The following is a 12,974-nucleotide window of genomic DNA, read 5'->3' as shown; positions in this document are numbered from 1 at the left end:
TGTGTCTCTTCCTCCGGAATGCATCGACGCATGATGGAGTCGAGATCTTGTTTGTAGACAAACGGTTCATCCCAAAAATTGTCGTGTACCAATTGTTTCTTTTGTTGAGATTTGAAGTAATCGGGGAATTGCTTGGTAGTTAAGTAATTAACTATGTCTGTGTACCAAGGTTCCCTGCCTTCAACTATGAATAAGCTTTCATCAGGAAATGCATCTTTGATTTCATTTTCTTGGTCTTGTATTTCCTGATTCTCTAATCTGGACAGATGGTCGGCCACCTGATTCTCAGTCCCCTTTCTGTGCTGAATATCAATGTCAAATTCTTGCAACAGCAGCACCCATCTAATTAATCTTAGTTTCGCGTCCTTTTTACTCATTAGGAACTTAATGGTTGAGTGATCTATATAGATGGTTGCTGATGCACCAACTAAATAAGATCTAAACTTTTTGATGCCAAACACTACAGTCAGCATTTCTTTCTCCATGGTTGTGTAGTGTTCCTGAGAGTCGTTCAATGTCTTGGACGCATAAGAGATGAGGTGTATTAAATTCTCTTTCTTCTGCCCCAACATGGTACCTACTGAAACATCACTTGCATCGCATATTAGAATGAAACGTTGCATCCAATCTGGTGCTATTAGTACCGGAGCTGTAGTCAACGCATATTTCAGTGTTTCAAATGCATCGCAGTAGATGTCATTGAATTCATAGGGCTGGTTCACTTCTAATAATGCACTTAGAGGTCGCGTAATTTGAGGAAATCCTTTAACGAACCTTCAGTAGAAGCAGCATGTCCTATAAAACTTCGTAGAGCTTTTACATTTGATGGTGGAGGAAGTTTAGCTATGACATCTATCTTGGTCTCATCAACTTCCAACCCAGCTTTAGATACCTAGTGGCCCAAAATAATGCCTTCAGTCACCATAAAGTAACATTTTTCCCAATTCAACATAAGATTTGTTTCCTCGCATCGAGCGAGGATGGCCTCCAAGTTATTAAGCATGATTGAAATGAGTCTCCAAAGACTGAAAAATTGTCCATGAAAACTTCAACAGTCTTTTCCAAGAAGTCAGAGAAAATTGCCATCATGCACCTTTGGAATGTTCCAGGTGCGTTGCATAGTCCAAAGGGCATGCGCCTGAACGCGAATGTCCCATAAGGGCAAATGAATGTTGTCATTTTCTGATCTTCTGGGTCAATTAAAATCTGGTTATAGCCAGAGTATCCATCAAGGAAACAATAAAATTCTTTTCCAGCCAGTCTATCAAGCATTTGGTCAATGAAGGGAAGAGGGAAATGGTTCTTCTTGGTTGCCGCGTTAAGTTTCCTATAGTCCATGCAGATGGGCCAGCCCATGACAGTCCTTGAAGGGATGAGCTCATTGTTACTATTGACTATCACTGTTGTTCCCCCTTTCTTGGGGACGCATTGAACTGGGCTTACCCAGCTACTACTAGATATAGGGTAGATTACTCCTGCATCCAACCACTTTAAGATTTCTTTCTTGACCACTTTTTTCATTATGGGATTCAGCCTTCATTGAGGCTCGATCGATCCAGTCTTCCCTTCTTCTAGCCTAATTTTATGCATGCAGTAAGATGGGCTGATGCCACGGATGTCAGCCAGCGTCCAACCTATTGCACGCATCTGCTTTTGCAACATCTGCAAAAGAGAATGTTCATTAGGCTTGGTAAGATTTGTGGAAATAATTACAGGTAAGGTTTTGTTTGTTCCAAGGAAAGCATATTTAAGGTGACTAGGTAATGGTTTCAGCTCTAGTTCTGGTGGTTCCTCTAATGATGGATGCATTGGTTTTGTCCTCCGCTCACTCAGACTTGGCGGCTCGGGTTCTTTCATGTTTTCTTCCAACGCGAGGACCTCGCAAACTTGGGTCACTTCCTCTTCAGGAAACTCTATTATGTTCAGTTGACATTCTTCACTATCCGGGAACTTCAATGCATTTAGCACATTAAACTTCACTTCCTAATTTTCCAAGTGCATGGTCAATTCTCCTTTATGCATGTCAATTAATACTTTCCCAGTGGCTAGAAAGGGTCATCCAAGAATAATTGTACATCCTTGTCTGCTTCATAGTCTAAGATGATGAAATCCGTTGGGAATATGAAGTTGTCAACTTTTACCAGAACATCTTCAATCTTTCCTTCAGGGTACTTGATCATCCTGTTAACGAGTTGAAGAGTTACAGAAGTGGGTTGTGCTTCACCAATTTCCAATTTCTTGAAGATTGAGAGTGACATGAGGTTAATGCTTGCTCCCAAATGACACAACGCATGTCCCATGCCCAACCCTCCGATTGAGCACGGGATTGTGAAGCTTCCCGGGTCCTTCTGTTTCTTGGGTAGTCTGTTGCTTACTAACGCATTGCACTCCTGCATTAGCACAATTACTTCTGTCTCGTTGATTCTCCTTTTCTTTGTCAAAATATCCTTAAAAAATTTGACGTATTTTGGCATTTGTTCCAAGGCTTCTACAAGTGGAATATTGATGTGCAGTTGCCTCAAGAGTTCAAGAAAATGCTTAAATTGTTGTTCATCATTCTTCTTCATCAAGCATCTAGGGAATAGTGCGTTCAGCTGCACCGAGGTTTTCCCGTGTTAGACGTGCTTGGCTCTGAATAGCTTCTGGATTCAGGCGTCCTTTCTTCTTGATCTTCTAATGTCGTTGGGCGTGTGTTGAGTTCTTTTGAAGGATTATTGGCTCTTGGGTTCATGGTTCTTTATTCAAGAGCTTTGCCACTTCGCAATGTCACTGCATGACATTGCTCTTTTCCATTGTTATTCCCTAGGGTTTCCGTGTTGCTAGGCAAGACTCCAGCCTGTCGATTCTTCAACTCACTCGCAATCTTCCCCACCTGTATCTCCAGATTTCTGATGGACGACGCCTGGCTTTTTAGTAATGCGTCATTCTGGGCAATATACTCCTTTAAGAGGTTTTCAAGCGGAGATGCTGAACTCGACGCATGACCTCCTCTATTAAAGGATTGTTGGTGCGATTCTTGCATTGGCTAGAATGTAGGCAGCGGTCCTTGCCTTTACTGCTGGTTTACCCCTGGGTGGTGTGGCTCCTGTTGATTACCTGCCCAAGAGAAATTTGGATGGTTCCACCATCCGAGATTATATGTGTTTGAGAATGGGTTATTTTTAATAAAGCATACCGATTGCAGATTTTGTGGGCAATTAGAGTAGGAATGGGGATCTCCACAGCCCATACAGCTAACCATGGGATGTGTGAATGTTTCTACCCGATTTACCTTTTGCTGGTTTGATGCGTTCCCTAGTGACATATTCTGCAAAAGGTTTGTCATAGTAGCCACTTGTGCAGAGAGCGTGGCTATTGTGTTAGAGTCAATAGAATTCACATTCTGAGATCGCCTCTTCCTTTCTGCTCTTGCATCGTAAGTGTCATCCACCCATTCCATATTATGCTTTGCAATGCGGTCCAATATTTCCTTAGCTTCAGTATAAGATTTGTCCATGATACCACCAGCTGCAGCTACATCGACCGCCATTTGAGACGCTCTATTTAATCCGCCATAGAAAGTCTCCATCTGGATGGTTAACGCTAATCCGTGACTAGGGCAATTCTTGACTAATCCTTTGAAACGCTCCCATACGGCACTCAAGGTTTCAAATTCTTCCTGCTCAAAGTTCATGATCTCTCTCCGCCTTCTTGCATTGGTGGTTGGTGGGAAGTATTTCTGCATGAATTTCTCCACCAACTTTTCCCAGGTTGTGATCTCACAGGCTCCAAAGCACTTACCCATTGCTTTGCGACATCACGTAGAGAATATGGGAATAAAGATAGCCTGATAGCTTCTGGGGTGATTCCAAGAATCACAAATGAGTTGCACGTCTCCAGGAAACATTTCATGTGGGTGTGAGGGTCTTCTCCCTGAGCACCCCCAAATTGTCCAACTGTTTGGAGCATTTGTAACATCACAGATTTCATCTCAAATCTAGTCCCATCTGGCGTTGGATATATGATCCTGAGTGAGAAATCATACAACCCAGGAGACGCATACTCCCTCATGGGACGCGTACTACTGTTTGCCATTATGATAGGATTTTGTGCAGCATGGGCTATTTGTTAAGCTATGTTTTGATTTGCTTGTTCGTCTGGCATTTGTTGTTGCCTGGTTTGTTGTCTGAGCAGTTGTTACCTTAACCTACGACGACGATTAGATCGATTTCTTTGTCGAAAGGTCCTTTCAACTTTGAGGTCGTATACAAGTTCAAGAGTGCTCTCCCTGCTCATAAATGTTTACAAGCTTCAGCTTAGCTCGTAATACTCCCTCAACTGAAGTGTTCCTACAAAAGATACAAGCAAAATTTCTAGTTAGTTTTGTTGCTGAATCCCCGGCAACGATGCCAAAAACTTGTTCGTTGATTTCATTATTCGAGCTTAGGAGTGTATTGTATAAAATAATCAAAAAAATAAGTATAAATATGAATGATGCGTTGATGCATTGATAACGCGTTGATGCATTAGTGATGTGCAACCGGACGCATGACACTCCTCTATTGACGTTCAAGTTTTCCTAAATCAGATCCAAGTATAAATCCAATTTAGGTTCCTGGTAAGTCCAAGGTCGAACTTAGGGATTTAGATTAAGGCTGACGCAAACCATGTTCGTCGAGTTGGATATCACCATGTTCGTCGCCCTAGGCTCACCATTATTTCAAGGTGTTGTGAGTGTGTGCAAGATGATACAAAAGGGTAGAGTAGAGAATGATAGGTCGAGTGAAAATGGAGTTTGATGCAAGTGATATATGTCGATCTAAGTTGGATGTACATGAACAAGAATATGATGCGAATGAGATGACTTGTTTATCTCCGTTTATGCGTTAGACTCTATTCGACTCTTCTCAATGTGAATATCATACAATACCTATCTCTAGGATGTATGCGTCAAACACAGGATGCAATAAAACACCAGTGCGTCTATCTCTAGATGTACTAGGCGTTCTAACTTGATGTTGGCTTACTTATTCTCTCAAATAGTTTAAGCTAAAGATGCTTTTACCAATTGATTTAGTTGGCTTAACCGTTCAAAATGAAATTTTGCATGATGTATAGATGCATTCAACATAAACAAGAAATAAACAATGGCAAAGTATGATAGATCAAACATGTGAATTTATAAAGAAACTAATTGTCTTTACAAAACCAATACTTAATCAGATGAAAAGATGAAAGTAATAAGTAAGATGAAATGAAATGAGTCAAGCCGCAGAGTAAAATCTATTGTCCTCTTTGGCTCAATTCTAGTTGTGTACAACCACTTGTGGAAGAATTGGAAGAAGTGTCTCTCTCGAGCCCGGCTTCCTCTGCTCCTTGATCGGCAATGATGGTGGTTCTCTTCCCTCTTTTTCTTCTCGACACCACAGCACAGCTCTAAAGATCTAAAACTAAGACTAAGTGTAAACGCAATAATTGTAATATGATGTAAGCCCATGCCATAACCTTGTAACGACATAGACTTTATGCGATGATATGTTATACTACTTCTAGATATGCATTATTAATGATGTTCTTGTAGTATGCTGTGCGTTTTCACAAGTTTCCTTGCATTGAAACCAAGTATAATTTCACCGCAAGTTTCTCGATGTGATCTAAGGTCGAACACAGGGACTGTTTGAGATTATTGCATTATGTTTGTGATAAATGCGACCAAGGGTTTTTCAATTTATAAAAGTTGTTGTGTACAAGAACATAAACATGCGATAAAGTAAAGTAAAGCAGTAAAGTTGCGATAATAAAATAAATTGCGTTAAAGTAAATTGCGATAAAGTAAATCTAATCTAAGATGATACAAGATACAGGTTTCATGATACAAGATACTGAGGTCAAGGCTGGCTGTGAAGATTATGCAAAGATCGTGTAATGCGGTGACAAGTCTTATGTATGAAGCAAAAACAGAAAAGATAATCAAGACAAACATCACAAGTTTCTTAATTGCGTTAAAGATATAAGTACGGTTCCGCTTTTCCCTTGGCATACATCTCTCGGTGATCGGCCACGTTCCCACATCTCTGTGGTGAAATAGGGACGAACGTAATGAATGCAAGGTTGCTTCCATCTCTGGAAGTACTACTTGCTTTAGTTAACACATTCTTTTAATCTTCTCTTGACATATCAGAATGACATCTTCACTTCTGCTCTCACAAGTGAAGATGCCATTTAGCATGCCTTAGCTAAACGCATGTTTCTCTTTATCACAAATTAAGTTACTCGTTTAATCCATATTAATTACCAAGGTATTAAGAAGACTTCATGAAGAAAACGATAAACGGAGGAACGAAAATAAACAGAGAAGTGGATATAAAAATGATCGAGACATTCAATATTTCTATTTAGCATCTGATACATGATTTGTGAATGAAGAGATTAAGAAGATGAAATACACTTGATGAAATAGAGTTTGAAACAAATAAAAACAAACGCCAACGTCTTAGTGCCAATTTGGATCGAGATTTGCTTGCCGATGTGAATGAAGTGAACAGATGGATGAGCTTCCCTCTCAGGCTTTCTCAACTGGTAGAAGGGATCTAAGCACAGAGCTTCACCGCGGGGATCTGGTAGATTCACACTGAGACTCACCTCTCGGCCTTGTCTCTTCTCTTCCCGGATTTCTTTCGATCAGTATTCAGCTCAACCTCTCTCTCAATAATCCAGCAGCAATTAGCCCTCGTATCAATTATATCCGTATCAAGTATATCTTCTCTGAATTCTATGGGGGTATTTATAGGTGAAAAGCTTTGACTTTTGGCTTATGGACTCAACTTCTTGTTGTTGAAATTCCAAAGATGGAGGAATAAATATTCCTTCTGTTATGCAATCAGACCATCAAATCTGCACAATGGTTAGTTGTACACGTGTCGCAATCCTCTGCCTTTGCGTTGCTCAGCTGCATCTTTCGATCGGTTGCTCGCATGTGGTGTTGTTTTTATTACCGCATGCGGTTGAAATTCAACTCTTGATCGACTATCGCATTGCGCCATCATTGCATTAATCGTCTCTTCATTGTGGTTTGACGGGCATAATGTGACAAAGATACGTTGTTCAGATTCTCATTGAGCCTTGATCGCAAGCGGTGACTTGGTTTTCTGCAAAACAGAGTAAAAATATCCTCTTCTACCATCTTAATGATGTTAGTGGGTGTAATTGCGATAATTCATAATTATTGTATTTCTAAGCTAATTTTCATACAATCAACACATATTTACTCTCTTTTGGTCGAGATATCTGAATAAGGCAGTATAAATAACTTGTATTTCTACAAGTTATCACACCCCCAAATTTAGATATATGCTTGTCCTCAAGCATATCTTCTACTCAGGAAATAATGCTAAATTCCTCTCCTATATTTTTACGTCGATTGGTTGCTTCGAACGTTACACTTAGGCACATTTCTTAACAACGTAATTTCCTTCTATCCTTGTTAATTCTTAACAAAGCCTTACTTTATTCTTCTATATAACAAAATTTTGCTCAAAGATGCTTTTCTAGTTTTTAAAACAGAATGTTTATATCTTCTTTGTCAAAACAAATTGATATATCTATATGCGGTGCTCAACACTTTGCGTTATTTCTTAGAGACTGTTGGTCATGGTTACACTCTTCATTTTGGATTGCTCCTACGGGTGTCATACGAACATCCAACTACGGTTGTGTGCCAATTTCAACTTTAACTCATGATATTCAGAGGAGTTTTCTCTTACATTCTTTTATTTTCTCTTTTATTGGATTGTTCTTGGAAACTCACCTTCGTTTTGGCTTGCTCCTACGGGTGTCATACGAACATCCAACTACGAGCAGGCTCCTTTCACAACTAAACTCTTATCAGGTTGGGAACTATTTTGAGGTTTTCCCTTGCACTGAAATTGGAGTTTGGCATAAGAATTTTTTATTTTTTTCTTTCTTTTATTATTATTATTATTTTTTTTTTTTGGGATATGAAAGTGAACGCATTTTCTTAAACATCGCATATTCTTGATCTTATCTGCTCAGACCTTCCCCACCCCCAAATTTAAAGATAAGCAAGGTCCTCGTTGTGTTGTTAAGATAGACTAAACAAACACAGAATAAAAAACTTCAAAAAGAAGGTTTGAGAAGAACTTTAAAAGATAAAAGGTAAAGTACTGCTAAACCAAGAATTAACTAAGTGTTAGGCAGAATTTACAAAGTATGGGAAATGTTTCTAAGTATAAACATATTATACATCATGGCAACACAATGAATAACACAAAAGTAAAAGATTCAAAACATCGCAAATATTGACAACGGATGATAAAGAAAAAGGCACAGACAAAAAGGAGTGAATATATATTCATTTGTGTTGAATATTAACAAAGTATACACATAATTAAAAATTAACGCAATACAAAATTGTTGCCTATACAAGAATCAAAGAATTTCATTAACTTAGAAAAAATAATGAATTGAATAACAAAATAATGAATGGAATTGTCTTTTGAATCTGATTCAGACGGGTGCATGATAAGAATTAGCACCGTGCTTCTATTAACGCAAATACATTTTTGCTGAGGACGGGCAACAACCATGCACCCCTGCAACACACCCCTTAACTAAACACATTTCTGGAGGATACCTCAACATAGTGCATTTAGCTAAGGATGGGCAAAGAACACATACGTGCACAACACACCCCTCAACGCAATGCATTTGGGTGTAATGGACGCAAGGTGTCTCTTGTTAACACACAATGCACCAATCATCGCGTTACATATCGGTTTTAAAATTTTCTTTTTAAATCATCAAAAATGCAAGTCGAAAAGAATTTACGATGTCTAATGTTTCATCCAATAATTCACAAAAATTAAAGAACACCGCTTCTAATGTATACAATCTAAAAGAATTAAACATGACATGAAAAATTAAATTGAAGAGAATTTCCGAAAGCATTAAATGCTACTTCTAAAATAGCAGTAAATAACATGATTTAGAAAGCAGTAAAAGAAAACTGTAAAGAAAGCAAGTAAACATAGATAGGGATGCTGATTGAAAGAAGTTCTCAGAATTACCGCAATCGCTTCCCCCGCAAATGGTTTAATCCTGCTTGCCCAAGTCAATGGTGTCCATGCATCGCTCGAAGTCACCTTTGTAGTACGGCTTAATCCGTTGACCATTGACTTTAAACACATTGTTCCCATCTAAAGTTGTCAGTTCCACTGTTCCGTGAGGAAAGATAGTCTTGATTTAGAACGGCCCAGACCAGCGACCTGGGAACAATCACAAATGAGCATTAAATAGTAATATCTGTTGACCTTCGGTAAATGTCCGATCATTTATCCAGTCATCATGCCACTTCTTGGTTTTCTCCTTATAGATCTTGGCATTTTCATAAACGTCCCTTCATCATTCGACCAACTAATTCAATTGTAGCTTCCGGACTTTCCCCGCACTTGCTAAATCAAACTGCAACTTCTTGCATGCCCACATCACCTTATGTTCCAACTCGAGTGGCAGATGACAAGCCTTTCCAAATACTAGGGCATACAGGGACATGCCAATTGGTGTTTTATAGGAAGTCCTGTATGCCCACAGCTTCGTCAAGCTTGGGTGACCAATCCCTCCTGGAAATATTGACTACCTTCTCCAAGATAGTTTTGATCTCTCGGTTAGAAATCTCTGCCTCCCCATTAGTCTGTGGGTGATAAGCAGTCGCAACTCGATGGTTGACGTTAAATTTAGTCAACAGGTTGGCAATTACACGGTTGATAAAATGAGAGCCCTCATTGCTGATTAAGGCCCGTGGAGTCCCATATTGAGCAAAAATATTCTTCTTAAGAAACTTCGCCACTGTGGCCGCATCATTCTTGGCACATGCAATAGCCTCAACCCATTTTCATACGTAATCAACCGCAACCAAGATATAGTGATGACCTTCTGATGGTGGAAACGAGCCCATGAAGTCAATTCCCCAAACATCAAATAATTCCACTTCTAAGATTGATGTCAATGTCATTTCATTTCATTTGGACATATTCCTCGTCCTCTGACATCTGTCGCATTGCACAACGTGGGCTTGGGCATCCTTGAATAGTGTTAGTCAGAAATAGCCACACTGTAGGACCTTTATGGCAGTCCTCTGCCCCCCAAAGTGTCCTTCGTAAGGGGACTCATGACACATCTCCAGAATGTGCTTGACTTTGTGCTTAGGAACGCATCGACATAATATATGATCAGGACTAAGTCCATATAGGAATGAGTCGTCCCATAAATAAAATTTGACATCATATCAATTTGACATCATATCTTAGGTTTTTCTTCTGTTGGTAAGTATAGTCATCTGGTATTTGACCGCAAACAATGAAATTCACAATGTCCACATACCAGGGAACATTAATGCCTACTGCCATCAGCAGCTCATCGGGGAATCTTTCTTCAATATCTTTTTCTTTACCTTGAACCTCGCAATTCTCCAATCTTGACAAATGACTCGTGACTTGGTTCTCGATGCCCTTCCAGTCTTTGATCTTGAGGTCAAACTCTTGCAGTAGCAATACCCACCGTATAAGCCTCGATTTTTCATCCTTTTTTGTCATCAAATACTTGATCGCAGAGTGATCCGTATACACCACAACGTTTGTTTCGATTAAGTATTGTCGGAATTTCTCCAGTGCAAATACCACTACGAGCATTTCCTTTTCTATGGTTGTATAGTTCTCCTATGCATCATTCAATGTTTTACTTGCATACTAAATAGGATGCAATACCTTGTCCTTATGCTGACTTAATACTGTGCCCACAGCATATCCGCTCGCGTCACACATCAATGCAAATGGTTGCGTCCAGTCTGGCGCCACCAGAATGGGTGCGGTGATGAGTGCATCTTTCAATATGTTGAATGCTTTGATACACGCATCATCAAAATTATATCCTTGGTCAGCTTCAAGGAGCGCACTTATGGGCCTTGCGATCTGGGAGAAGTTGCAAATAAATCTTCTATAAAACCCAGCGTGTCCCAGAAAGCTCCTAAGTGTTTTCACGTTCACTGGTGGGGGTAACATGGAAATTACGTCAATTTTTTCCTGATCAACTTCCAATCCTGCTTTAGAGATTTTGTGACCTAAAACTATTCCTTCTTCCACCATAAAGTGGCATTTTTCCCAGTTCAAAACAAGATTTATTGCCACGCATCTCTTCAAGACCTTTTCAAGGTTAGATAGACAGGAGTCGTAATTATTGCCGAAGACTGAAAAATCATCCATGAATACCTCGACTGACTCCTCCAAGTAATCTGAGAATATTGCCATCATGCATCGTTGGAAAGTGCCTGGAGCATTACAAAGTCCAAATGGCATGCGTCGAAATGCAAACGTACCAAATGGGCACGTGAATGTTGTCTTATCCTGATCTTCCGGCGTAATTGCTATTTGATTGTACCCTGAATAGCCATCAAGAAAATAGAAAAAATTCAAACCCCGCAAGTCTGTCTAGCATCTGATCAATGAACGGGAGTGGAAAGTGGTCCTTTTTAGTGGCCAAGTTTAACTTGCGATAATCCATGCAAATTCTCCACCCCGTAGTCGTTCTTGTGGGAATTAATTCATTCTTGTCATTAGTGACAACTGTCATCCCCCCTTTCTTTGGAACACACTACACTGGGCTCACCCAGCTGCTATCAGATATTGGGTAGATAACTCCTGCGTCCAGCCACTTCACTATTTCCTTCTTTACGACCTCCCTCATAGTCGGGTTCAAGCGGCATTGCCTTTCTACCAATCCTGTCTTTCCTTCTTCCAGACAAATCTTGTGCATACAATACGAGGGGCTGATTCCTTGAATGTCCGCCAAGGTCCCTCCTAAGGCCTTTGCGTTATTTCATAAGATCTGTATGAGCGCATCTTCTTTCTCCTTACTCAATGATCCGAAAATGATAACTGGTAGCGTGTTGTTACTTCCTAAGTAAGCATACTTAAGGTGCACGGGCAACGGCTTTTGACTTTAGCATAGGTGGCTCTTCCAAAGATGGCTTAATGCATTGTGAGGTCCGTTCAGATAACTTGAGCGGTTCAAAATTTGATTCAGTATGAATTGCGGCGCAGTCCTCCTCCAATATTGCGCCGATTTCAAGATCTTCTTCCTCCAGCTTCTTCAGGGGTTCGTGCCAATGTTCTTCTCGTAGTTCCTCAATATATTGGCATTTTTCCATGTCACCTGGGTACTTCAATGCATTGAACATGTTGAATTTAACTTCCTAATCGTCGACCCTGATGGTCAATTCCCCTTTTTGCACATCGATCAGTGCTTGCCCTGTTGCGAGAAATGGGCGACCCAAGATGATAGGGACTTCTCTGTCAGCTTCGTAATCCAATATGACAAAATCTGCTGGAAAGATAAACTTGTCCACTTGCATGAGTACATCCTCTATCTTACCCTCAGGATGCTTTATTGATCTATCGGCCAACTGTAATGTGATCGTAGTTGGTCTTGCGTTGCCAATATCCAGCTTCTTAAAAATCGACAAGGACATTAGATTTATGCTTGCCCCTAGATCACACAGTGCGTTCCCAACCATCTTATCGTGCAAGGCAATGTAAAACTGCTAAGGTCCTTCATTTTAGTGGGGATATTATTTTGAAACAACACGCTGCATTCATACGTTAACACAACTGTTTCATTTTCCCCAATCTTTCTTTTATTGGCAAGGATATCCTCGAGAAATTTTACATAAATCGGCATCTGCTCTAGTGCTTCTATTAAGGGAATGTTAATGTGTAGCTGTCGAACAATGTCCAAGAACCTCTAAATTGTTTACTATCGTCTTTCTTCTTCAGCCTGGATGGGAAAGGTGGAGGATCCCGCCTTTCTTCTTGTTGCGTTGATTCTGACGTTAAGGTCCTGTTCTTGCTGTGTTTCATTATCTAGAGGTTGCGTTGATTGAGAATTCAAGTCTTGAGGAGCTTCATCTTTTGTAGGTGAACTTG

At 40.0% G+C, this 12,974-nt stretch overlaps 1 protein-coding gene and 1 non-coding gene across 2 annotated transcripts; one reads left to right on the top strand and one right to left on the bottom strand.

Annotated features, from left to right (window-relative positions):
• Window positions 1–1,536: 1,536 nt before the first annotated feature.
• LOC120079447 (uncharacterized) lies at window positions 1,537–2,567 on the bottom strand. The gene is made up of 2 exons (XM_039033631.1): window positions 2,076–2,567; window positions 1,537–1,983 (listed from the first exon to the last, which is right to left on the bottom strand). Exons 1-2 carry the CDS (start codon window positions 2,565–2,567, stop codon window positions 1,537–1,539), a joined length of 939 nt encoding a protein of 312 aa, XP_038889559.1.
• A 1,017-nt stretch (window positions 2,568–3,584) lies between these two features.
• LOC120070452 (small nucleolar RNA R71) lies at window positions 3,585–3,690 on the top strand. Its single transcript, XR_005479948.1, has one exon. It is a non-coding gene; the product is annotated as a small nucleolar RNA R71 (small nucleolar RNA).
• The last annotated feature ends 9,284 nt before the right edge of the window (window positions 3,691–12,974 follow it).

Source organism: Benincasa hispida, chromosome 1 (genome assembly GCF_027475165.1).
Source record: "Benincasa hispida cultivar pf3 chromosome 1, pf3_genome.v1.1, whole genome shotgun sequence".
In the NCBI taxonomy this organism is placed as follows: Eukaryota; Viridiplantae; Streptophyta; class Magnoliopsida; order Cucurbitales; family Cucurbitaceae; genus Benincasa; species Benincasa hispida.
Note: the sequence above shows the minus strand (reverse complement) of the source record. Positions and strands in the feature narration are given on the sequence as shown.

Bases quoted from the DNA above. Each gene is read 5' to 3' on its own strand.
- LOC120079447 (XM_039033631.1), bottom strand. From the start codon at position 2,567: ATGAAGAAGAATGATGAACAACAATTTAAGCATTTTCTTGAACTCTTG. The intron at 1,984-2,075 runs GTACAATTATTC...TTGGAAAATTAG, and splicing joins ACTATGAAGCAGACAAGGAT to GAAGTGAAGTTTAATGTGCT.